The sequence below is a fragment of the Tiliqua scincoides genome, chromosome 5, assembly GCF_035046505.1.
Source record: "Tiliqua scincoides isolate rTilSci1 chromosome 5, rTilSci1.hap2, whole genome shotgun sequence".
In the NCBI taxonomy this organism is placed as follows: domain Eukaryota; kingdom Metazoa; phylum Chordata; class Lepidosauria; order Squamata; family Scincidae; genus Tiliqua; species Tiliqua scincoides.
Window position 1 is genome coordinate 116260483 of NC_089825.1, and position 25669 is coordinate 116286151.

The 25669-nt window shown below is 45.3% G+C and overlaps 1 protein-coding gene across 1 annotated transcript; it reads right to left on the reverse strand.

Annotated features, from left to right (window-relative positions):
• Positions 1-12268: 12268 nt before the first annotated feature.
• On the reverse strand, positions 12269-22223 carry LOC136653349 (vomeronasal type-2 receptor 26-like). The gene is made up of 6 exons (XM_066630257.1): positions 22009-22223; positions 19947-20238; positions 17774-18634; positions 14827-15054; positions 14122-14248; positions 12269-13170 (listed from the first exon to the last, which is right to left on the reverse strand). Exons 1-6 carry the CDS (start codon positions 22221-22223, stop codon positions 12269-12271), a joined length of 2625 nt encoding a protein of 874 aa, XP_066486354.1.
• Between the last annotated feature and the right edge of the window lie 3446 nt (positions 22224-25669).

Consider the following 25669-nt stretch of genomic DNA (forward strand, 5'->3'; position numbering starts at 1 on the left):
CAACTTTTTCCCCATTTCATCCTCCCACCTCCCTCCCTGTCTGCATATGTACAATGCATGCTAACTAGTCATTTAGCTATTTTTAAACAAATTCTGGTGATGTTGTCTTGCCTTTGTGCCCATCAATAATCTGGGCTCCTCAAAAACCGGATTATTGATGCAACCATGCCAGCAATATGTGTGCTGCATCCTGGGGAGGGCCAGCTATGGAGGCCTCCTCAAGGTAAGGGAATTTTTGTTACCTTGGGCCTGCATTATGACTGCATTGGTGCTGGAAAACAGGATAGGATTGAACCCTATCTCACTTCTGATGTCTGTATGACCCCCTCCTCTCTCTCTCTCTCTCTCTCTCTCTCTCTCTCTCTCTCTCTCTCTCTCTGTGTGTGTGTTTTTACACAATTACTTGATTTTTTTTTTTTTAAGATTTCTGTGATTCAACAATTAATGGCATTGAACTGCTATTCAGCTCCAGAAGTTTGTGCCCCTGTGGTGGTGGTGGTGGTGGGGAGGGGGGTGAATCTTCTTTGATACATGTTATTTCTGTTGAATATTCAGCTGGATATTAGGATCTCCTCAACTCACCCAATATAATTCTCACTGCAGCTATGAGTCCATGAAGTACCAGCATGTGCTTGCATTGGTTTTTGCCATCAGTGAGATCAACAAGAATCTGGACTTCCTACCCAACATCACTCTGGGATTCCGCATCTATGAAGATGGCAGCTACACAAGATGGAACAACCAAGCCAGTCTCTCTTTGCTTTCCACTTGGGGCAAGATGATTCCTAACTATAAATGCGACAAACAGGACAAGCTGCTCTCTGTCGTTGGGGGTCTTGACTCCAAAACATCAAAGCAGATGGCTGTCATCTTGGACATCTTCAGGATACCTCAGGTAAGGAGATTTATGTGGGAATACATGGGTTAGAAAGACTGATTGCACAGCTCAACTAAAAATATATGCATTCTCTGAAAACCATTTTATTGATACTATGTGTATATGGTGCTTGTGCTTTACAACAAATGAATAAGTTTTCTAGGTACTCCAAGCTTAAATAAAAATATTACTTTTTGTGTGGCACTGCTCTAGGGCCCAATCCTATCCAATTTTCCAGTGCCGGTGCTGCTGTGCCAATGGGGTATGCACTGCTTCCTTTGAAGTGAAAGCAGTCACAGAGGCCTCCTCAAGATATGGGAACATTTGTTCCTTTACCTCAGGGCTGCATTGAGGCTGCACCGGTGCTAGAAAGTTGGATAGGTTTGGGTCCCTAGTCAGCAGATGGTTATGGCCAAAACAGATGCACACCTGTGACAAAGTGCGGCTGCATAGAGGTCCATTCTGAATAATAATAATAATAATAATAATAATAATAATAACTTTATTTCTACCCCGCCTTTCTCCCCGAAGGGACTCAAGGCGGCTTACAACATATTAAAAACAATTTAAAAACAAATAAAAACATATTAACACATACTAAATTACAGCAGTCAGAGTAAAAAAAAATAGGTAAAAAGAGCATAGAGCAGCAGCAAGTCATAAAAGAATCAGGCCTGTAAAAAATATTAAAAGATGTTAAAAAGATGTTAAAAGGCCAAGAACTCAGAAGGCCTGTTTAAACAGAAGGGTCTTCAGGCCTTGCCGAAAGGTCTCAAGAGAGGGAGCCATTCTTAAGTCAAGGGGAAGGGAGTTCCATAGCGTTGGTGCCACTACTGAGAAGGCCCTATTTCTTGCAGCCGCCCCACGTACCTCCCTAGGCGGCGGCACTTGTAAAAAGGCCTTCTCTGATGACCTGAGAGGGCGAGCCGGATTGTACGGGAGTAGGCGATCTCTAAGATACCCTGGTCCAGAGCAGTATAGGGCTTTAAAGGTCAATACCAGCACCTTGAATTGGGCCCGGAAACGAATGGGCAGCCAGTGCAGCCGCTGGAGAAGCGGACTGACAGAGTCGAACTGCCTACCTCCAGTAACCACACGGGCCGCCGCATTCTGCACTAGTTGCAGTTTCCGAACCGTCTTCAAGGGCAGCCCCACATAGAGCGCGTTACAGTAATCTAATCTCGATGTCACCAAGGCATGGATCACCGTGGCCAGGTCTGCACGATCCAAGTACGGTCACAGCTGGCGCACCAGCCGAAGCTGAGCGAAGGCCCCCCTTGCCACAGCCCCCACCTGGGAATCCAGGAGCAGCTGCGAGTCCAGGTGGACCCCCAAGCTGCGGACCTGCTCCTTCAGAGGGAGTGCAACCCCATTCAGCGCAAGCCGATAGTCCAGCACCTGCATCGAGGATTTCCGAACCAGGAGAGCCTCTGTTTTATCCGGATTTAATTTCAGCTTGTTAGCCCCCATCCAGATCCTCACTGCCTCCAGACAGCGCTCCAGGTCCTCAACCGCCACCCTGGAGTCTGGAGGAAAGGAGAGATAGAGCTGGGTGTCATCAGCATATTGATGGCACCCCACTCCAAACCCCCGGATGACCTCTCCCCGGATGACCTCTTTACATTCTGAACCAATGTAAAGGGATGAGGAAGACACTGGAGAAAAGTAGGGTTGTGGTCTGACAGCCCAATCCTAACTAAATTCCCAGATGGCAATACAGCAGTACCATCAGGGGATCCTCTGATGCATTGGGCAATGCATTTTTTTGTTGCTGGAAGTTACCTCAGATTAAGGGGACATTTGTCCTCTTGTTCCTGGGTAAGCCCCCGCAGCTGCTATGGGTCAACTCGGACGGGTTCGCATTGATCTGTGCAGGCAGATCAGGCCTGGGAAGGGGAGATATGCCGTGGGCTGGCACCACAGATCCTGCCCCCTCCCAGACCTGACCTACACACCTCATTCCACCCCCTAGCTTATAAAAAGAAGATACTTGTTTATGACTAATAATAATAAAAACCATATTTGGAAATCAGTTTTTTTAAATAAAGTTCTTCCTTTTTTCAGCTAGGTTATGGCCCGTTGAACACAGTCTAGAGAGAGAAAAAACATGTTTCCTTCCTTCTACCGGATTGATCCTAATGAGCTCCCAAAGTCCATGGGGATAGTCAGGCTCATCTTATATTTCCACTGGAACTGGATTGGGCTCATCGCTCCAAATGATGACAACGGTGAATATTTCACTCAGACCATGAAAATGGTTCTTGCACAGAATGACATTTGTGTGGCCTTCACTAAAAGAATCAACGCAGAAGAATTGGAGAAGAATACTGCAAAATTATATGACCCTTCTTTGATCCTTGATGTGGAGAGAAAAGCCAAAGTAGTGATTTTCGCTGTGGAGTCTGGTGCCATGCAGTCAGTTACGTGTATACTTTATTTCCTTGCGAAACAAGTCAACCCCTTATCTCAGAGACTTTGGGTCATGACATCTCCAGTGAAATCTGTTGTGGAAAAATGGCAAGTTCAATGGGAAGATCTGAAATCTTTCTATGGTATTCTTTACTTCAGAGTCAAAACAGGAGATGTGCCAGGATTCCATCATTTTCTTCACCATTTAGATCCCTATCAACCCCAGGGAGATGTCTTTCTCCCATACTGGTGGAGTCAGGTATTTAACTGTGGGTTTCTGAAATCAGGTGAGATGGTTCGCTATGGAAGAAGAAATTGTACAGGGAAGGAGAAGGTAGAGCACTTGCCACCCTCTGTATTCCAAATAAGCATGACTAGCCACAGCTACAATGTTTACAATGCTGTCTACTCTGTGGCACATGCATTGCATGCTGTGTATGCGTCAGGATCAAAACATGCAATGAGAAGGGATGGCAAGAGACTCCTGGATGTGCAACCATGGCAGGTAACTTTCTTTGGTATGCCTCCCTGCAGGAATAGACAGTAAACCGATAACGGCCCCCTTGCCTTCTGAGAGTGCAGTCCTGATTGCACGATCAGCCAGCGCATGTCCCCTGCACCGACCCAGGAGTGTCACAAACATGCTGAAAAGCATGTTCATAACTACTGTTAAGCTAGCTCAGCTGGCATGGAAGTTCACACTAGCCCCTGGAGGCCAAATCTGGACCCAGAGTGGGTATGTTTGTGCCGGCCTGGACAGGCCAATGCAGGGGATGGGAGAGGGTGGCAGAAGGATGGAACGGAGATGGAGAGGTTGCATTTTGGGGTGGAGGTGAGTGGGCCGAGAGGCAGATTGGGCTCTGAAAGGGACGGGATTGGGCACAGCAGCAAAGGCCTGTCCACTGACCAGTGGTCCACTCCTTGACCAATCGGTCTTACACGGGCTGCTTGGATTTCTGTCAGTGAAATTGCCTGTGCAGATTCAAGTAGCCTCGGAAGCTAAGCAGGGTCAGGCCTGGTTAGTACTTGGATGGGAGACCGCCTGGGAATACCGGGTGCTGTAGGCTTATACCATAGTCTTTCGAGACTGAAGGTTGCCAACCAATGGACTTGTGGACTGTACTCCTTACAGAGACACTGTTGGCCCCTTCAGGGGATGTAAAAAATGTGGCATTTTGTTCTGTTTTTCAATGAGGGTTTTGTCAAGCAGAGGATGATTGTTGGCTGTTACTGTTAGGATTTTTCAGTTGTTGATTTACTGCCTTTTTAATTAAAATGGTTCTGTTGCTGGCCTGATCTTGAGGTAAGCTGGTGCAGACTGCATCAGTGGTGGGCTGCAAGCCATCCAGAGGGGTGGCAGATTTCGTGTGTATCTCACTTTGCGTCTGCCATGGCTTTCTTCCACCCTGCCGCAGATGTGATCATAGTGATCCTGAAATAGACTGTTTCCCTCCTTACCCTGCGTCTTCCACAGCAACCTTACTGTTAGATGTGAAGGACTTCCAGTTTTATTTACAGGGCAATGTACACAAAGGAGCAATCCCTTTAAATAAACCATCCCTTTAAATAAAACTGGGAGTCTTGCAATTCCAGGTCTGATGAAACTGCATGAGACATACAGTAGGAAGCTTTTCGTTTTTTCTTGTCTAAACTCTAAAGCAGGGACGTCAGACATAAGGCCTGTGGGCCAGATGTGGCCCCCAGAAGCAATTTCTCTGCCTGGGCTCTCCAAGCATGATACTCAGGCTCTCCCTTGTCTTGAAATTATGAACAAGATTTGCCCATTTTCTTTTCTGTCATTTGCAGCTAGTGCGTTTCTAGGTGAGAACAAAGTGCTTATTTCTGGTCATCATCTGCTTAATGATGTCACTTCCTGCTTAATGAGGTCACTTCCAGCCCTCAGCAGGCACCATGAATGGCATTCAGCCCACTTTATGAAACACGTTTGACACCCTCGTTCCACAGCATCATAGCAGCCACACTGTTAATGTGGTGTAGTGCTTCGGCTTGTGTCACCACTGATTAATTTGCTTTGTTTTGTAAATTGCTTTGTTATGGTGCTTTTCTTGGCTTTTGTCACCTTGTGTTGACTTATAGGCAAGAAAGGTGATGTAGACATGTTTGTAAAATAAATGAGGCAGAAGAACCCATACATTCATCATCACTTGATTATTCCAGGTTCCATTTCATTTCAGATCCATGCCTCTTTGAGGTACATCCAGTTTAACAACTGTGTTGGGGATGAAATATCTTTTACTGAAAATGGCAAGAGATTAGCTCACTATGATATTCTGAAGAGGATCCTTTTCCCAAATAAGTCTTCTTCTTTTGTGAAAGTTGGAAGGATGGATCCTGCAGCTCTTCCAGGACAAGAATTCATCTTTAAAAGAGACATTTGGACTACTGAGGTGGGTACAAGGTGATTTAGTAGAAGTTATAAGAACATAAGAACAGCCCCACTGGATCAGGCCATAGGCCCATCTAGTCCAGCTTCCTGTATCTCACAGCGGCCCACCAAATGCCCCAGGGAGCACACCAGATAACAAGAGACCTCATTCTGCTGCCCTCCCTTGCATCTGGCATTCTGACATAGCCCATTTAGTGTATGTTGCAGTCCAACATCATAGAGCATTCCTTGAAGGATCAGGCCATCTTTCCTGGTTTGGTTCTTCATTAAACATCTGAAGAGATTTGTCCTTCTGAAATTAATTGGACTCACAGGAGTAACCCCTTTAGTAACTTTGCATCCTTTTCAATACAGTTTCAGTTCATGTAATTCTTTCTTCCGTTGCAGGGGCTGCCATTTGGACGGTGTGTGGAGAGCTGCTCTCCAGGGCACAGCAGAACTGTTCCCCAGGGGCAGCAGGTTTGCTGCTACAAATGCAGGCGCTGTCCAGGAGGAACCTTTTCTAACCAAACAGGTAACTTGAAACTCGAAACATATTGTAGTGCGGATCCTACTACAGTGAGAGAATGGCGGAGTGGGAAGTCACCCATCATGGATGAAGCAAAGCACTGACCATTTCCCCCAAGAAAATTTTAATGGAAATTGAGTTTTGGTTTGCATACTTTGGTGGTTTCAGTGGTTCATTAATCACAGATTACTAGCAAAATATTCTAGTCAAACAATGATAGGCAGCAAATAAATAAGGAATGATATGGAAGTAGATGTCTACTATCTCCTGTCGGCCCAGAGCATGCAGCACTGCCAATGGAGCACACGTTTATGCTACGGTGGGAGGGCAGACATATGACCTGGGAGAGGCAAACAAAATTTGTTTTTGCTTACCTTCCTGTAGGCTGACTGGCCTCCAATGTGTCTCCTCAGATCTACCTCAGCCATTCAGTCTGAGGAAACTTGGGAATCATGTTGAGCTGGAAATAGGATAAAATCTGGGATACACCACTGCTGCCAACATGCTTCACCTCCCATGCCTGAGTTTAACCCACCTTGATCCTCCCCTGAACCAGCCCTGAATTGCCTCTGCCACCACCATACCTGCTCCAGCAGGGCTTTTGGTCTTTTGCCTTGGTGGCTCTGAAGTGCACAGTGGAAGAGATCTATCAGTGTAATCCTAGCATTGGATTGGACTGTTTGCTAGGTTTCACCTTTACTCAGATAGGCTGAGTTTTCTTGGAGATGCTGCTTACTTTCCTGTACAAGTATTTTCCCATTAGCAGCAATGTTGGCATCAGACCAGAATATGTACTGGTTGATGGTTCAGAGAGCTAATGAGATGTCAGTGGCATTGCAACTACCTAATCACTATGCACGTACATATCCTTGCACGCACCTCTCAGGCTGCAATCCTATGAACACTTTCCTGAGAATAAGCTCCACTACACACAATGGGACTTACTTCTGAGTAGACAAGTATAGGCTTGTGCTCTCAGTTTCTATTGAGAGACCCTATTGTATATTCTATTGTATATTCCTTAGCACTGCCCATTGCAAACTCAGTTCATTCACTTAGGATTCAAGTTTGTTGTCTGTTCATTGCAGTGGTGAGTGTTGTTTACAAAGTTGTGAAGCTTCTCTCAAATAATCCTTATATGTGCATAACATTTATTAAAGTGTTTTGTAACTTTTAGAACCATTTATCAGAAGTAAAAATAGGGGGGATAAAAAGAAATGAGTACCCTTCGATTTACAATGAATATAACTTTTCTTCTCCTTTTCTATGGGCTGAGTTGGCCCAAACAAGGTGCATTTGAGTCATGTCTGAAATATTTCCAGTGTGGTTCTTTATCCCAGATGCACGTCACTGTTTCCAGTGCCCAGAAGATCAGTACCCAAACGAGAACCAAGATCAGTGTCTCTCCAAGAAGGTCAACTTTCTTACCTATTATGAATATCTGGGGGGCATTTTAGCTTCTCTTGCCCTGTTGTTCACTCTCATCACATGTCTTGTGCTGGCAATCGTCATTAAACATCGCAACACACCAATTGTTAAAGCCAACAACCAAGACCTCACCTACATCCTCCTCATCTCCCTCCTGATGTGCTTTATCTGCTCTTTCTTGTTCATCGGTAAACCTGGGAAGGTCACCTGTCTTCTCCGGCAAACCACTTTTGGAATAACCTTCTCTGCTGCTGTTTCTTCCACGTTGGCAAAAACCGTCACAGTGGTTCTGGCCTTCATGGCCACCAAGCCTGGAAATATGGCAAGAAAAGTACTGAAGAGACAGCCAGCAAACTCCATCATCCTGGTGTGCCCCCTCATCCAGGTTGTTATCTGTGTTACCTGGTTGGTCACTTCCCCCCCATTCCCAGACTTGGACTTCCATTCCTTAGCTGAAGAGATTGTGGTGGAATGTAATGAAGGGTCAACCACCATGTTGTACATAGTTCTGGGCTATATGAGTTTTCTGGCCCTTGTCAACTTGATGGTGGCTTTCCTAGCTAGGAAATTGCCCGACAGCTTTAACGAGGCCAAGTTTATCACCTTCAGCATGCTGGTGTTTTGCAGTGTTTGGATCTCCTTTGTACCAACCTACCTGAGCAGTAAGGGGAAGTTCATGGTGGCCGTGGAGGTCTTCTCCATCTTGGCTTCTGCAGCTGGTCTCCTGGGTTGCATTTTCCTCCCCAAATGCTACATCATTGTTCTAAGGCCCAAGCTCAACAGCAGAGATCATCTAATGAGGAAGAAGACTCAGGACATTTAACATCCTGGAAAATTCTCTGTCTGCTTTTCAGCTGTCTTTTTTGTCTGTAGGATTACATTACATATGGAATGCAATAACTTTATGCAGAAATTAATATGATCAGCATGGTTTTGTGCTCATTCATAAAAGCTTGATCAAGCTGCCCAGACTGAGTGTCAAACAACCTGGAACAAAGATAGATGGCATCACAAGCTGTGAATGGGTGGCCATGCTTATCCTACATCCATTTGAACTTTGCTATGCACCATGATCATTTGGACCTACTGTTTACCATTTCCTGCCTCCTCTATGCCTCCATGGTAACTTTTTATTTAATGGACATTGTAAGTTGCAAAACAGAATTAAGCTCTTGAAACATTTTTTTTTAATATACTGAATGGGATGTGAATGTGATTCTGTAGAGATGCTCCATAGTTACCTAATAAAGTATCTTCGGCTTTACAAGTAAGAGTTTTGCTGTCACTTATGATTTACAAGAGAGGTGATGTTTGAGTATTCAACACAGAGAGAGAGAGAGATGGATAGCTTACTTATGGTCAATCACAGATATCCAAGATGGTTGCTACACCGAGAGCCATTTGGTGGTCTATAAGGGAGCAACCCTTATTATTGCTCTTATGTTGTTCTAGACATCACACGTTTAATTGGAGATAAATCTCCAGGCAGGAGGTCTGGTCTAGAGGGTAGAGCCTCCGTTTGCCTGAAGATAACATCCGATGGTCACCAGTTCAAGGCCACCGGCACTGTGAACAGCGAGACCTTGAAGCAGCTGACAAGCCTAGCCGAGTTATGCCGAGTTATTCCACCTGCTCTTTGGCCGCTGTCAGCCTGTGTGGGACGAAAATGGAGGCCAGAATGTGATACCAGATCATAAAAGATCCATCTGAAATGTTGTGGTTCTTGAAAGACAGAACCTTCTTCAATTGTAAGAATCCCTATTGAGATTTAGTATAGCCTGCCTATGTAAACCGCCTTGAATTAAAGTCTGAGGAGAAATCTGACGACCAAGAAAGGCGGTATATAAATACCTGTATTATTATTATTATTATTATAAATCTCTCCAATGAGATAGATGTAGGAGCCCAAAGTGACATTGACATTCTGACTGTCAAGGCCAGAATGCACTGGTCTTCCACCATGCTATAATTCCACTCTTTGTAAAATTAACACCAGTGCTTTATGCATTTTACTTACTATTCTGATTCTATAGCTTAATTATATGCCACCTTTGCTGAGACACTCCTCAGCAGGTGTTCCTCTCCTCCTGCTTCTGCTTCCTTTCCTGGGTAAGTGCCAGGAAGCAGAGTGGTACATTGGTGCTGGGGGGAGGCATTCCTGGGTGGGGGGAGGGAGTTGGGCAGGTGGAGAACGGAACCAGCAGAGCAGAGCTCCGCTGGATCCAGAGCCTTGCGTCAGGCCTCCTGGCCTAACACGGGACTGGTTTACTCTGTGCTGGCTAAATAGAGTCAAGTAACCCCATTGTGTGGCCTCCTTTTACCTTGGGGAAGGGAACAAATGTCCCCTTCTCCTGAGGAGGTGCTGGCAGATTCAGGACAACTCCCCAAAGCTGAAAAACAGGAAGCAGAGACAAGGCTTAGAGGCTGGAACTGAGACTGAGAAGAGAAATGACAGTGTAACATATGATATGCTTGACCCTTGCAATGTCCTTCAGAAGCTAAAGGAATAAAGACCATGGATAAAAATGTTAGGAAATATATTAGCGCTGCAATTCTATACATATTTTACAAGGAGGAGCCCACTGGACTCAATGATATCTACTTTTGAGTAAACATGTATAGAAATGGGTTAAAAAAATCATTAATATGGAATCAATAAGCATTCACTTGTAGCTTTTGTTGTTGTCGTCGATCTGGGTTTTGGTGTTGACCTGCGGGACTCCAGAGGGGATTGAGCAAGAAGCAGAATTAATTACAGTCCTCTGGTAATTATATAGGACTAAATTCAAGGTAGTGTATTCTCTATGGCACTACAGAGAGAAATGTCACTTTTTGTCAATTTCAAAGAGAAACACTGTTTCACTGCTTGAAGCAATCTGGGGCAAAATGACTTTATTGATGTGCTTCATGGTTCCACACTATTTACATGACACCTGACTTTGCTTTTTGTCCCAGGAAACGTGGCTGGCTTTAAGCCAGTTGGCCCAATTGCTTCCAATTTGGCCCTTTGCCTTAGAGCCCCCCGCATTTGGGTAATCCAATCTTGTATGCAATTTTATATTTATATGTGCTTAGATACATTTGGCCCATTAACTCATGGGTACTTTCGAAGCACTTGCTTTGATTGCTTTCCCTTCTAATATAGACATATAAGATCAATAATCAATTTTATTTATAGCTCTAAGATTCTACCAACCTTGCCTGTAAACCTGTGGCCTAACCCCCCCCCCCCAAAAAAAAAAAATCAAATTGGGCCCATAGTTCCTAAGGCCAGCCCCACCAACAGTATAGGATATGTGGAGCGAGGCCACCAATTTTTCAGTGTTTTTGTCTTGGTGGCATAGTGAAAATATGTATGGAGTGAGTGAACATTCCATTTGAATCTATTATTCCAAGTGTTCTAGTGTTGCCTTAGACACATGTGTTGACAGTATGGATTTCTTGTAAGAGGGGCCAGCAAGATAGAGAATAGCCAGGGCTCAAAAAAGGCAGGAGGTTCATGAAATTAGATGCCAAGGAGATTTCTGACACAGTAAGTCCCGTGTCTGTGGCAAAGAGGAGCATGTTCTACATGCTGATTCAATGATCAGCAAAATTGAATGAGTAGACAAAGAGGAGACAACTCCAAAACTTTCAAAGTATTTATTGTCACAACTTGGGTGTTTATGAACTGTGTAAAAGGGAAACAAGCAGTTTATAGGCAGTATATATGTCACAGGGGAAGTAGACTCAACTGTTGGAGTTGGGATGACTTTTGGAAGTTAAATAAGATGGATGGAGTAATGGGCAATCAACAGACTAGGACAGCTGTTGAGGGCTTGCTTAATGCCTGCCTAGCGGGTTAGAACCTTCTACTCATAGCAAATGATAGGTCAGGGTTGAATAGGACAGACCCAGGAATTCATTTCTTGTGCCTGGTTAGCCATGTCAGTTCCTCTTGAGGTAGTGAGTGAAGGCAATGTCCCTCCAGTTGAATTTTTGGCTGATTCCTTAATAAAAGTTGCTGCCCATTTTATCTCAGTTTTTCTGTGATACCTCTTTATTGCCACTGTGATAACCAACACACATTTAACTGAGCCTGGAAACCAACTGGTAACCCATGATGCTAGTACAATGGGAGTCAAATGCTACCATCATGAGCCCCAGCAAATACCCTAGCTGCAACATTCCCTGCCACCTTAATTTTTCATATATACATGGAAGCAGGAAGAGCTCACAGGAAGGGAGTTGGAGGACAGAAAATAATGCCACACTAAGTTCTATTAACTCTATGATAAGCGTTGCGTTCTTTGAGTTGAGTTCCAACTTGCTTCCTGTAAAAGCTTCCTGCTTCCTGTTAGTATTTACGGACAGCTAAGAGCCTTCCATACACAGGGACAGGAAGGCTGCAATTCATTTGCACTGTGGGGGGATCTTTGAACCACAGATAAATGAAACTACAGATACGGGATCTGCATATATAGTGGGGGAGAGGCTGTACCAATTTTGATATTTGAGAAAATTCACTAACTTTGGTCCAAATGGTTATTTACTTCAATACACGTGAGAACTGGAATTATTTGAGACTTTCTTTCTGAGTGGCATTTCAGAATTCAAATATTTCAAACTTTATAGTTAAGGATAGAGATGCATCAGTATCTCACTGATTTCTCCTTACTAGCTGTTCCCTTTTGTTCAGCTCAGGCCTAAACACAATAATGTACAATTTGGGGAAAAAAATGCATCCAAGCAAACCAGCACTGGAGGCTAAGATAGAGAAGATCTCCACAGCTACCATGTGTTTTCCCTTTGTACTCAAGTAGGTTGGAACAAAGGACAACCAAACACTGCAAAAGACCAACATGCTGAAAGTGATCAACTTGGCTTCATTGAAACTATCTGGTAACTTCCTAGCAAGGAAAGCTATAGTGAAGCTGACAATGGACAGGAAGCCCATATAGCTGAGGGCAGAGTAAAACATAGTTATGGAGCCCTCGTTACATTGTAGTATAATTTCTTCAGTCACTGAGTGGTAGTCAGTATCTGGGAAAGGGGGAGTGGTTGCCAGCCATGTAATACAAATGCCTGCTTGAATGAGGGAGCAGGAAAGAACAATGGAGGTGGCCAGTCTTGTTCCCACCCACTTCCTCATCCTGCTTCCAGGCTTGGTGGTCATGAAAGCCAGAACCACCATGATGGTTTTTGCCAGCACACAAGAAACAGCCACTGAGAAGACGATACCAAAAGCAGTTTGCCGGAGGAGACATGTCCATTTTTCAGGTTGGCCGATGAAGAGCAATGCAGAAAGGAAACAGAGCAGGAGGGATATAAGGAGGGTGTAGGTGAGATTCTGGTTGTTGGCTTTGACAATGGGAGTGTTGTGGTGCTTCATAAATGTTTGCAGTACCAAACCTGTGATCACAGAAAGGGAAAGGGCAGAAAAGGCTAAACTGATCCCAAGAGGTTCTTCATAAGACAAGAAGCTGATATTTCTGGGAATGCAGAAATCTTGTGCTTCGTTTGGATAGTAGTTATCTGTGCACTTAAAACAGTCATTCATGTCTGAAAGAAAAATATGTGGTTTCAATTCCATGTACATGGAATAGATGTTCTTATCAGAGAATAAAATACTCTCTGACAAAGTTTTCCCCCCCCCCCAGTTCAAATTTAAAAATGGTGAAATGTGTTAGAAAATCATGGTGAGTCTAACCCAGGGGTGTCCAAAGTTATTGGCAGGAGGGCCACATCATCTCTCTGACACTGTTGGAGAAAAAAAGAATTCATTTACATTTAAAATTTGAATAAATTTACACAAGTTTACATAAATGAATATATTAGAGATGAACTTATATGAATGAATGAAGGTCTTGCAATATCTCAAGGCCTATAAAAGGCCTTGCACAAAGCAAGGCTGGCCTTTCCTTTGCTGCTGCTACTGTGTCACAGACGTGAAACAGCAGGCAGTGGAGGAAGCCCTCATCCCACAGCTCACGCGAGAGGTCAAACAGTTGCCCTCACGCTGAGAGCAGTTGCATCGGGCCAGTGCGGGCTCCAACAAATCTCTGGAGGGCCAGAGGCTCATTGGAGATTGGGGGCTCCCTGAGGGCCACATTGAGAGACCTCGAGGGCTGCAAGTGGCTCCAGGGCCGGGGTTTGGGCACCCCTGGTCTAACCAATCATTTCATGTAAAGCCTGCAACATTAACCAAAAGATGCAAGCAAGTAGTTTGGAGTTCATTCAAGACAGCTTCTACCTAGGAATCTATGGGAAGTCAATCGAGATCGCAAACCCATGCTATATATGTTGTGTCCCGCACCTTTGACCAAGCAATCCATCATATTCTTGCCTAATTATATCTTCTATATTGGTTCAAGCTCTGCTGAAAACCCACTGTGGAATAATGGCCAGAGAAGGCTATGGCTTCATGCCCTGCTTATGGATTTCTCATAGGCAACAGGAGGGCCTGAAGCAGATCTCATCTTGCTTTGATGACACTTAGTATAGCTCTCTTACCCTCTTGGTCTGAAATCTTTCCTTCTGGACATGGGATGAAATCATAGCAGCAAAATGGCTCCCCCTCCTTCATTTTCTTGCTATAACCAGGATAGCAATGGTCACTGCACAGTGAAAAAGGTTGCATCTAATTAATAGATAAAAAAGAAGAATGCCAAGCTTGAGGGTATTGAACTTGAAATCATTAACACTTTGGAGTCTTTCATCATTCACTCTGATGGGAGTGTTTGTGGCCCCTATGAATGACTTTTGGTAGGAAAAATAGGGCCTTCAATCAACTGCAGAGAGCTGGGTTGAATCTAAGGTGTGCTGAATGTTTCTGTGGTCTCCACCAATTGACATACACCAGCCATTTTGGTGGCATATGTATGAGGAGAGAAAAAAGGGAGTGGGAAGTTTTGAAAGGTAGGGAACAGATCCAGTGTGTGAGACTGCTGCAGGGTACACGCCTTCCTCCTCATCCTGTTCCCCAGTTCTTTCTCCAACATGTCTGATTACTCCCCCTTCCAGCTTGTGGTTCACCCCCTTGCTGACTTACCAGTGTCTGAGAAGGGTCATTCTCTCGCTGTTTACTACAGTGCCCAGCAGCACATGACAGCAGCCCAGCTCTTGTGCCACCATACAGGATCTTGCACAGCCAGATCTCTAGGTTCCCCAATAAATTTGGCGCATATGACTTCTAAATGGCTTACAGTTGAACCCTACCTGGTTAAAACAGCTGTGCCATGTGATTTTCTCCTCACTGATGGTCAGGGCTTGGTCTGGGGGAATCTGGGGATCCATCATCCCAATTTTTACTCTATGAAAGGACTGGTTTGGATAAATAATCCAGTTGTTTATATCCAATCCAACTATCAAGTTCCCATTGTGATCAAAGGACACTTTATCCCCAGCACTGTTGTTAAACGAGACACTTCTTAGGAAAGGATGAGACTAATTTGAAAAAAAGCCATTAAAAAAAATAAAGAAGATAGAACTGGACAGTTAAATATATATAGTCAGTCTGCATCTTATGCACACTTTACTTGCACAAATTGAACTGAGCTCGGCAAAACAAAAAAAGAGAAAACAAACACCAGTTTATTTAATGCAGGTGATTCTGCCCTCCATTCCACTTACGTACTAAGTTTATGCTCCGGTGTTAGAACGAAATGAGAGAGTGTATTTATTTAATTATTTTTTATCCCACTTTTCATTCATATGAACCCCAAAGCATCTCACAAATCATATAAAATATGCAAAGCATATACAGGCATGCACCACTTAACAACCTTCCGCTTAACAATGGAAGCGTATATACAATAGTGGTCAAAGCACAACAAAGAGACTTTCAATGAGGCAGTCAGGTCTTCCATAGCCTGCAGCACAGTGTCTGTTTAGATTACAAAGGGCTCTTAATGCAAAGAAGAGGCAATCTGTCTCCAGCAGCCTGTGCAGCCAGCTAGTGTCTGACACGGAGTGTCTGTCTACACAACAAAGGCACTAGATTGGGCTGAATGTTCGCTTAATTACCTAATCGCATAACAACAGGGATCAGAGAATACGTTCCTGTCATTAAGTGCAAAAAGATATATAAATCAATTAATAACAATTAAAACCAAAAACAACTAAGAACATTTTAAAAATCATAACATTAACACATTGCTAAAGCAGTTTTTAAAAACCAGCTGAAAACAACCAGCAGGATAAGAGGGTAAGAAATGAGATGAGGGTGAGGTCTCAGAAGCAAAAGAAGTTAAGACCCCGATCTTCATATGTCAACCAAATTAAATTTGGTGCAGTCCCTAGCCCAGCAGTTTCAACGTTTTTCATCTCATGGCACGATGACAAGGTGTTAAAATTGTCAGGGCGCATCATCTGTTTTTGAACAATGGACAACGCACACCATGCTGTTGGTGGGGGGCTCATATCCTCCAGTGATCCTAGTCCTAAATGTTCCTCCCCCAAAGCCCCGCGGCACACCCGCAGATCATTCATGGCGCACCAATGTGCCATGGCACTGTGGTTGAAAATCGGTGCTCTAGCCAATAGGCTCATAGTGCTTTAAAAGCAACAGGAAGTGACCAATCAGCTTGGCCCAGGCAATTTCCAAGGCAGCATCCACAAGGATACAACCAAAATGATCAAAGGGTTGGAACACATCATTATAAGGCTGCGGTTTTCAAACTCTCAGGGAGTTTGAAACCCGCAGTAAGTCTTTGCGGGGGAGGGGGGAGGCAGCAGTGGCAGGGGGAAGGCAGCGACGTGATCCCCAGGGGGCTGCAGGGACTAGGGTGCACCCTGCAGCAGCTGTCCCTGGGTACGGGGAGCTGTGCACGAGCGCCTGCAGGGCTCCCCAGGTCAGGGAAAGCGAGAGTGGAGAGATCGCGCTCTTCCTCCGCAAAACCGGAAGCAGAGCACGATCTCTCCACTCTCACTTTCGCTGACCTGGGGAGTCCTGCAGGCGCTGTACCCAGGGACGGCTGATGCAGGGACTGGAGGGTGGACCCCAGTCCCTGCAGCCCCGTCAGAAGGGAAAGCGGAGCAATCATGCTCCGCTTCCAGTTTAGCAGAAGCGAGGCGCGATCGCCCCACTCTCACTTTTCCAGACCTGGGGAGCCCTGCTGAAGGTCACGCAGGGCTTCCTGCACCCCCAGGAGGCTTCAGGAGGCTTGGGCAAGTGTACCCAAGCCCCTGCAGCCCCCCTAAGCAGCGCAATCCTGGGGATCGCGCCACTGCCTCCTCCCTGCCTCCTGGCTGCCCCTGCCCCTTAAGGGGAAAGTGACCAGGACCCTCAGTTTGAATACCCCTGTTATAAGGTAAGAGTAAGAGTTATAAGGTAAGAGTTAGCATTTTACATTACGAGGTAAGGGTACAAGCATATTAGCTTGACTAAAGACAATTGGGGGTGACCTCATTGAGACATATAAAATAATGCAGAATGTTGAGTGAGTGGAGAGAGAAAAGCTTTTCTCCCTCTCTCACAAAATTAGAACCAAGCATTATTCAGTGAAACTGGTTGACAGGAGTTTAAGATGAAATGTATTCACATACCAAAAGAGGCAAAGAAGGAAGGCCCAAAGCTAGGGAGACAGACCAGGGACAGACTGCACTTGCTCCCAGTGTGGAAGGGATTGTCACTCCCGAATCGGCCTTTTCAGCCACACTAGACGCTGTTCCAGAAACACCTTTCAGAGCGCGATACCATAGTCTTTCGAGACTGAAGGTTGCCAACTATTCACATACCAGATATATAGTCCATCGAATGTGTTGTAACAAGATGTGATAATGATCACAAGCTTGGATGGTTGGGTAAATGGACACATTCATGGAGAAGAGGCCTATCAATGGCTACTAGTTATTAGTCACAAGATAAAAATATATATACAAATCCCTGTCTGAAGACACATTTTATTTATGGCAACAGCAGCATCAGAATGATACCATAGCTTGGTGGGACAAGGGGGAGTGATGGAAAAAAGGTCATCCTTTACAAGTCAGACACAGCAGGAGAAAAAGAGGGAATGCTGATTTAAACAGGAATGAGAATTGTCTAGAATGAAGGAGTGGAGAATGTGAGCACTAGCCAAATTTTGAGAGGCCGTACAGATTAGGACCAGTTGTTACACCCACAGACATAGCACTTTCCAACATGAGATTCTGAGTCCATTACCTGCCACAACTGTTGATTCTGAAGCTTCAGTTCTCCTCCATTGCCCACTGTTCTGTGTCTGAGTTGTGATGAGGACATAACACATAAAGCATGGGCCACAGCGTGGACTGCATTGTAGATGCTGTAGCTGTGGCCAGTCATGCTCATTTCAAAAACAGACCGATGAAGGCTCTCCAGCTTCTCTCTCCCTGTGCACATATTTTCATCTGCATTGCCCACATCTGTATCTGGGAATATACACCCAAAGGCCTGTTGCCAGAAGTCCAGAATAAAACCGTCACCTTTCATGCTAGAAGGGTTTGTGTCATCCACAAACTGGTGAAAACCTGGGGGGTCACTGGAGTGAAGTGAGAAGGACACAGCACCATGGAACATGTCTACATTCCAAGTCCTCTGATATACCATCGAAGTGAGATCCATCTGGGTTGTGATGATCCACACTTTTCCTTGTACTTTATCTGTCAAGTTAAATAATTCTGAAAGATATGGCAACCACCTTAAAGATGTCATAGAAAAAGATTCTCCATGGCACACTAACACATTGGCTTGGCTGTTAAAGATTTTATCATATATCTTGGCCCCAATTTGCAGCATTTCTTCCATGTCACTGACAAAGTTTATTCTTCCAGCTCTTTCAATGAAAGCAAAACAGATGCCACTCTGAGTAAACAAAGGCAACACCCTTTCTACAAATCTTTCTCCAATCTCATTGTCCATTGTTAAAGCTCCAATCCACACCCACCTGAAATGCAGGAGTAAGGAGCAAATCCCCACATATTGTAGATCTTTACTAGGGGCCATCTGATAGAAGGGAAGGCCTGGGGTTTTATCGTTCATCTCCGGAGCAGAGCCATAGATGAGCTACAAAAAGGGAGAAGAGGCAGGACTATTGAAGCAGGAGATATTGATATTGGGTTCAGAAGAGCCACAACTGATAATAAATCTCACTGAAAACCTTCTTATGAACTTATTTATTTTACGGAAGCATTTCCATCCTCCAGGCTCATTTAAAATACTGAAAGCTACTCACAAATAAAAATAAATCCAGAAATACAAGAACTGTAAAAAAAAAAAATCACAAATGAAAAGGGGAAACAGTCTGGAATGCAAAGACAGCAATTGAATCTTAAGTTGCAGCTGCTGAAAGGCAGGCAGAGAGATAGAGGAGCAGTTTCCACATAGGAAAACCTTCAACACTCTAGCCCAATCCTATGGTGCTCTGGCACCCAGTGGTACAACAGTACCAGAATGGCTACTGTTATATCCTATGGAGCTAGGGTAGCCACTGGAGTTTCCTCAGGTAAGTCATTCCCTTACCCAGTGCCGAGCTTACAGTCATTCCCTTACCCACTGTTGAGTCATTCCCTTACCCATGGTTGGCAATAGGTCTCCTCAAAGCTGCTCCCAATATTTAGCGGGTGCAGAATCAAGGAAAGGTGTTTGACCTTTCAGGCTCCGGAGGGGGCATAGGATTTGGTGGCAGATTCTGCCGCCATCCCTGCACCCCTCAAATGCCCAATCCTCCCCTCGGTCTGTCCTCCCTCTAGCCGGCTATGCCCTCAGTCCTCCTTCCCCCTGCTCTGAAAAGCCTCACTGCCAGCTGGTGGGAACACTTACTGGCCCTCCTGCTGTGGGCTTACCCTCACACTGATGGCAGCAGCAGACATGGGGAGATGAGGGTAGGTGGTTCCAGGAGGCGGAGTTTGGCAGCTTGAGAGGAGAAGAAAGTCTTAAGAGTTTGTTCGTTTGTTTGCTCAAGGACTTGACTTGTTTCCCAAAATAACTTGGAACTCAAGTCAAAATTTCCATGAGTTGAGTTGCACTGGTATGACTTGTGACTCAAGTCATGGGATCACTAACTTGGGATTCAACTTAAGACACAGTGCTCTGACTCTAGCACATCTATGGCCTGAGGTACTTAAGATATTCTTTTTTCAGATCCACGCCAACACACATGAATCAAGTCTCCATTAGGTGTATCATTTTGTTTTGACTCAGTATTGCAGATCACTCAGAAACGCAGGTAAAATAAAGAACTGGGTTTGATGTTCACACATCAGCTAAGTCTACAATAACATTTCTAAACCACAAAAATACATTTGAAAGGAGACTGGAAATTATGACTATGGGAGACATATACACAATTGTACATGCACAAATGCATACATCCTACCTGTGGAATCTTATAGATATCCAAGACAGTGGCTACATGGAGGTAGGTTTGAGAGTCCAGTCCCACAATGACTGCCAACAGATTATTACGGACATCACATTTGTAGTTGGGGATGAATCTGTCTGGAGTGGATAACATTTCCATGGTGTCATAATAGGTCCACTGTGTATTGAAATAGTTTTCATTGATGTGGAAACCCAAGGTGACATTGGGTAAGAGCTGAGGGTTTTCATTGATCTCCCTTACTGCAAAAGCCAAGGCCAGGATGTGCTGGTAATTCTTAGTCACTCCTCTAGAAGAAGAGTTGCATAAGGAAGAAAAAGAATGAAAGTTGCCAAGAGTGCAATGCATGCATAACTACCATGTGTATATAGGCACACAGCTGCACAGAGTTTGTGTCTGGGTTTGCCTGGCTCAGAATTAAATCACATTGGGGAATTTATATTCAAGAGGTCAAAAAGCAGTTGCTATTTTAGGATCCCTGACTGGTAGGAGCGTGAACAACCCCAAAGTACTTCCAGTTAGGCTAACAGCACCCACCAGCCAGAGTTTTCCAAATGAATATAGATTTTATTAAAAGCGATAGGAAAACAAAGGCAATGTTTGCTTCACATATGAGTAGTATTGAGATTTAAGTAGTGGAGGGTGAAAGAATATTTGTGAAGAGCTCTGTTTGGTCAGGCACAGGTTAAACAAAGGAGGAAAAGAAGGAATGTGTCAGACTGCCAGCTGGGCTGAATTCTACCTGCTAGAGATGACCCAGAATTAAACCACATTGGGGGAATTTATACTTGAGAGGTCAAAAAGCAGTGTGTAGCTATTATAGAGATTTAGGAGAGACAAAAGCGAGTTTTTCATGCAGAGCAAAACTAGCCTATGGAATGCCATCCATGGCACATGATGTAGTGATGGCCTCTAGCTCAGGTGGAGTAAAGGAGGAGTAGACAAGTTGAAAAGAGGAGTAGACAAACAGCCCAATCCTGAGTTGCCTGGGGCGCACGGCTGCATCGGCGTCAAGAACGGCTGCCACCTCATCCTGCGCACCTCAGCCTGCCGTGGGAGGCACCTTCAGAGAAGGAGACTTTTGTCCCCTTCTCCCAGATAAGGGAAGCAGCCCCGCAATGGGCTACTCACTTTACCGCAAACCAAAAGGTCGGCGGTAAGGTAAAGCTGTTTGTGTAGGGCACCAAGCCCTGCATGAACAGACAGGATCCGGCGCAGCAGAGCTCCACCGGACCTGCCTCCTGCCTCTCCACTCCCTCCCCCTGGCACACCTCCCAGTGCCCTCTCCCCACCCATCACTGGTCTCCCCGGAATGCCTCCTCCCTGCCCCCCTCCCTGCCCCCGCTTACTGTGCTGCGGCTTGGCGGTCCATGAGACCGTCCATGAGCATGCAAGTGGCTCCTCCCCTCCCCTTTGGAGCCATGTGGACGGAGAGGGGGAAAATGGAGGTGAATGGCTCCTAAAGGAAGGAGGAGGAGCTGCTTGCACACTGCAAGGAGGTGCCCTGCTAAACGTAGTGCACCCCCCTCTAGCTACGCCAGTGGGCAGAGGAGCAATCGCAGTCCTCCTGCTCTCACCTGAAACAGCAGATATCACGCAGTAGAAATTGCCCCTCCAAAATTCACAGCACAGATCACCATAAAAATCACCTCTCCAAAGTCTCTGCAAAGAGCCACAGCCTGCAAACAGCTACAGCCTCCGAGTCATAGAAAAGTACATGAGGCAGCAGCCCTGAGGATCCAGGAGAGCAAGGAAAGTGAGAAAGAGGCCATGAGCCCCAAGCAGCTCTGACAAGCCAAATGCAGCAACTAGCCCTGAGAGCAACGCAAAGGAGCAACACAAGCAATGCATTCCGTTTTCAGCCAGCAGCCCAGTCCTCCAAGGGGCTGTTTTGCAACCAACCTTGCAGACATGGAGGAAAAGGTTGCAGAAATTGCGAGGCAGGTTGCAAAACAGCTCCTCAGGGACATGCCAATTCACAAGCAGCAAATTTGTGTGTAGTGAGAACTGACTGTACTTCACTTCAGAAACAAAAAAAAACAAAGAATTCATGGCTTACGCAAGCGCTTCAAACCGTGTTGGCTGAGGTTCTTCGCTGAAGGTGGCTGAATTTGAAATGATGAAGGTCTGAGAAGCGATGCCACCAATGATAAGGTCTCCTGGCTGATGGTATTTATGGAGTGGAGGGTGTGGGTAATGGGCCTTGCATTGAACAAGGCTAGCCTTACATGTTATGGCTAGACGTGGTATCAGCAGCACCACTAAAACCAACATTCCGAGTAGATTTTCACTCCGGACACAATTTCCTTGATTTTAATTCCTAACACCACTAACAAAATTTACACAATCACAACAATCGGATTCGAATAGGCACTGAGGCTGCAATCCTATCCACACTTTCCTGGGAGCAAGCCCCATTGACTATAATGGGATGTACTTCTGAGTAGACATGCATAGGACTTGGGCTCTGAGTCTGCTGATTTTCTGGAAGCCTGAAGTCGAAATGTTAAGTGTCTGAATTCAGACTGGAATAGCCTTCTCAGTCCCTGCAGCCTAACCCCATGCACACAGCACAAAGTATATTTATAAATAATTGGCTCTTACATTCACTAGTGCCCATGAAACTCCTCAAAGGTTTTGCTTTGTCTCAGAATTAATTATGGCCCGTTTGATGTTGAAGAGGGATGGTAACCACCAATTTTATGGTGAGGATTCCCTCTGGAGACTTGGAAGAAAATGTGTTTGTTATATCCAAGCAGAAGTGGCTCAGGTTGTTTTTTTTGTCTTTTTTTTTTAACTTTCACTTCCTTTGATCACAAGAGCTTGGAATGACCACAGCAGGAAGTCGATTTGGCAGCCTTTGCCATCTTTCCTGTTTCAAATATATGACAATTAAAAGTTACTTATACTGTATTACACATGCCCAATCTCGTCTGATCTTGGAAGCTAAGCAGGGTCAGGCCTGGTTAGTATTTGGATGGGAGACGGCCTGGGAATACGGGTGCTGTAGGCTTATACCATAGTCTTTCGAGACTGAAGGTTGCCAACCATATTACAGGTGTGATGTAAATATAAAAATAACAAATGCAACAGGCTAGCAAGCCCATCCTAACCAGCGCAGCAGGGCCACATGGCCCTGGCAGGCTGGATGTTTCCTTGGGATAAGGAAACATTTGTTCCATTAACCCATTTCAAGCCCCAACTGAGAAGCTCCATGTCAGGCTTTCAAGCCCAATATGGGGAAGACTGGACTAGAGGGTAGAGCCTCCGTTAGCCCGAAGATAACATCAGAAGGTTGCCAGTTCGAGGACACCGGCAGCTCCCTGAATGACTAAGAATGGTGAGACCTTGAAGCTGCTGACAAACCCAGCTGAGTGATTCCACCTGCTCTTGGTGTGAGCAAGAAGTGTCTTGGCTGCCCTCCATGTGAGAGATGGAGCTGCTTGTCAGCCTGTGTGGGAGAACTGGAGGCCAGAAGTGAGACCAAACCAGGAAGATCCATTCTGAAATGTTGTTGGTTCTTGAAAGAGAGAACCTCTTGTTGTTGGCAACCTTCAGTCTTGGAAGACTATGGTATCACGCTCTGAAAGGTGGTTCTGTCACAGCGTCTAGTGTGGCTGAAAAGGCCAATTCAGGAGTGACAATCCCTTCCACACTGGGAGCAAGTGTAGTGTGTCCCTGTTCTGTCTCCCTGGCTGTGGGCCTTCCTTCTTTGCTTCTTAGCCTCAGATTGTTGGCCAAGTGTCTCTTCAAACTGGGAAAGGCAATGCTGCACAGCCTGCCTCCAAGCGGGCCGCTCAGAGGCCAGGGTTTCCCACCTGTTGAGGTCCACTCCTAAGGCCTTCAGATCCCTCTTGCAGATGTCCTTGTATCGCAGCTGTGGTCTACCTGTAGGGCGCTTTCCTTGCACGAGTTCTCCATAGAGGAGATCCCCTTGAGGGATTTAGAAATGCCTGCCTATGTAAACCGCCTTGAATAAAGTCAGAGGAGTAATGCGATGACCAGAAAGGCTGTATATAAATGCCTAGTTGTTGTTGTTGTTATTATTATTATTATTATTATTATTATTATTATTATTATTATTATTATTATTATATGATACATAGGCCAGCACCGCCAATCATGCCGCCTCCTGGGCCTGAAGTGCCCTATCTATATCTTCCCTCTGTCCCTTTACACCCCCTCCCTGCACCTGTTCCGTTCTACCTGCACCTGTGCGCTGCCCAGTGGACACTTATCTGTTCCGGCAGGTGTAGTGTCTGGATTCAGCATTCTGGATTCAGCATCAATGGGATGGCACAGGCCTTCCCACTAGAGTGCTGCACCCTAAGCCAGTGCCCCAGAGGGCTTCCTCAGGCCTCCAAACCTGTTATAAGTAATTGAAAACAGCACTTCTGATTTTATTGTAAAACTGGAAGTTTTTTAATTTTTGATTTTTTATTAATTTTAATAACTGAAATCTGTGGATGCCTCACCAGCAGGCCCACTGTACTGCCAAAGAACACGAGAGGTGTTCTTAAAGGTTCTTAAAGGTTTTTGGTTTTTTTTTCACAGATTTTGTTTTTTCCTGAAGAGGTTTTCTTCCTGGTTTGGAGAAATAACCCAGTTGTTACGTGTTTTTATTCCAAGGCCACACTTTTATAAATTATAATAACTATACATTATAATAGTTTTTAAAGTGCATTAGATAGGTGAGGTAGGTGGTATAGTATCAGCAGATGCAGCCACCAGCCCAATCCTGAGCTGCTTGGAGGACGGGGCTGCCGTGGGGCCGAAAATGGCTGCCACGGCGTCCTCAGAGCATCCAGGCAGCTGTTGATGGCTCCTTGGGGAAGGGGACTCTGTCCCCTTTCCCTGGGTAAGGAAAGTAGCTCGACAATGGGGGTACTTGATTCTGTGGCAGCTCTGGAGGTGCCGCAGAATCGAAGAGTTCCATGTTGGGCTGCGCAGCCCAACACAAGAGTTCAGGATCCTCTTCATGCCCCAATCCCTCCCCTCAGCATGCCTCCTTCCTGCCCACTCCCTCCCCCTGCCCCAGATCACCTCCCCACCTCCCCTACACCCCACCTACCTCTCCTCTGCCCTGCAGTTTGAGCAACCTGAGTGGCGAAGCACTGGTGTTCCACGGGCACTAGCGCAGAGTGGCTGGCACTGGGCTAGCTCCAGCACTGAGCCAGCACTGAGGGTCCACAAACAGCTTTGTAGCATGTTTGTGACAGTGTGCACTGATGGTGAACCACCACGCACTGTTTACGATTGGGCCCACAATCATTATCCATGCACCCCCCTGCAGTCCAGCCCAACCAGCCTACAGTGACCAATATATAAAGGTGTTTTGTTGTTGTTGTTGTTGCAGATTTCTAGGGATTTCTTTTTTGCAAAAATGAGAAGTGCAGAAAGCAGTTTTATGTGTTTTTATTTCATTATCACCAAAAAATCACACCTCTACTCATGACCCAGAATTTCTTTGAGATTTCTCTCTTGAAGGGATGAATTTAAGGGATTCAGTGGTGACCATGAGGTATCAATGTATGCTTAAAAAAAACACATTCAGGGTGCAATCCAAACTGCGCCCTAGGCTGGCGCAAGTCTCTTGTGCTGGCCTTTGGGTGTTGCAAAAGTGCCTTAAGGTACTTCTGCAATGACTCCGGAGCAGCGGAAGGACACGCAGGCCTGCTCTCGACGAATCCAACCCTGAACTCAGTAAGTAAGTAAGTAAG

Coding starts and splice junctions, on each gene's coding strand:
- LOC136653349 (XM_066630257.1), bottom strand. CDS start 22,223: ATGTTGGTTTTAGTGGTGCTGCTGATACCACGTCTAGCCATAACATGT. Junction 20,239..22,008: donor ACACGGTTTGAAGCGCTTGC/GTAAGCCATGAA, acceptor CTCTTCTTCTAG/AGGAGTGACTAAGAATTACC. Junction 13,171..14,121: donor AAAGATTTCAGACCAAGAGG/GTAAGAGAGCTA, acceptor TTTTTCTTTCAG/ACATGAATGACTGTTTTAAG.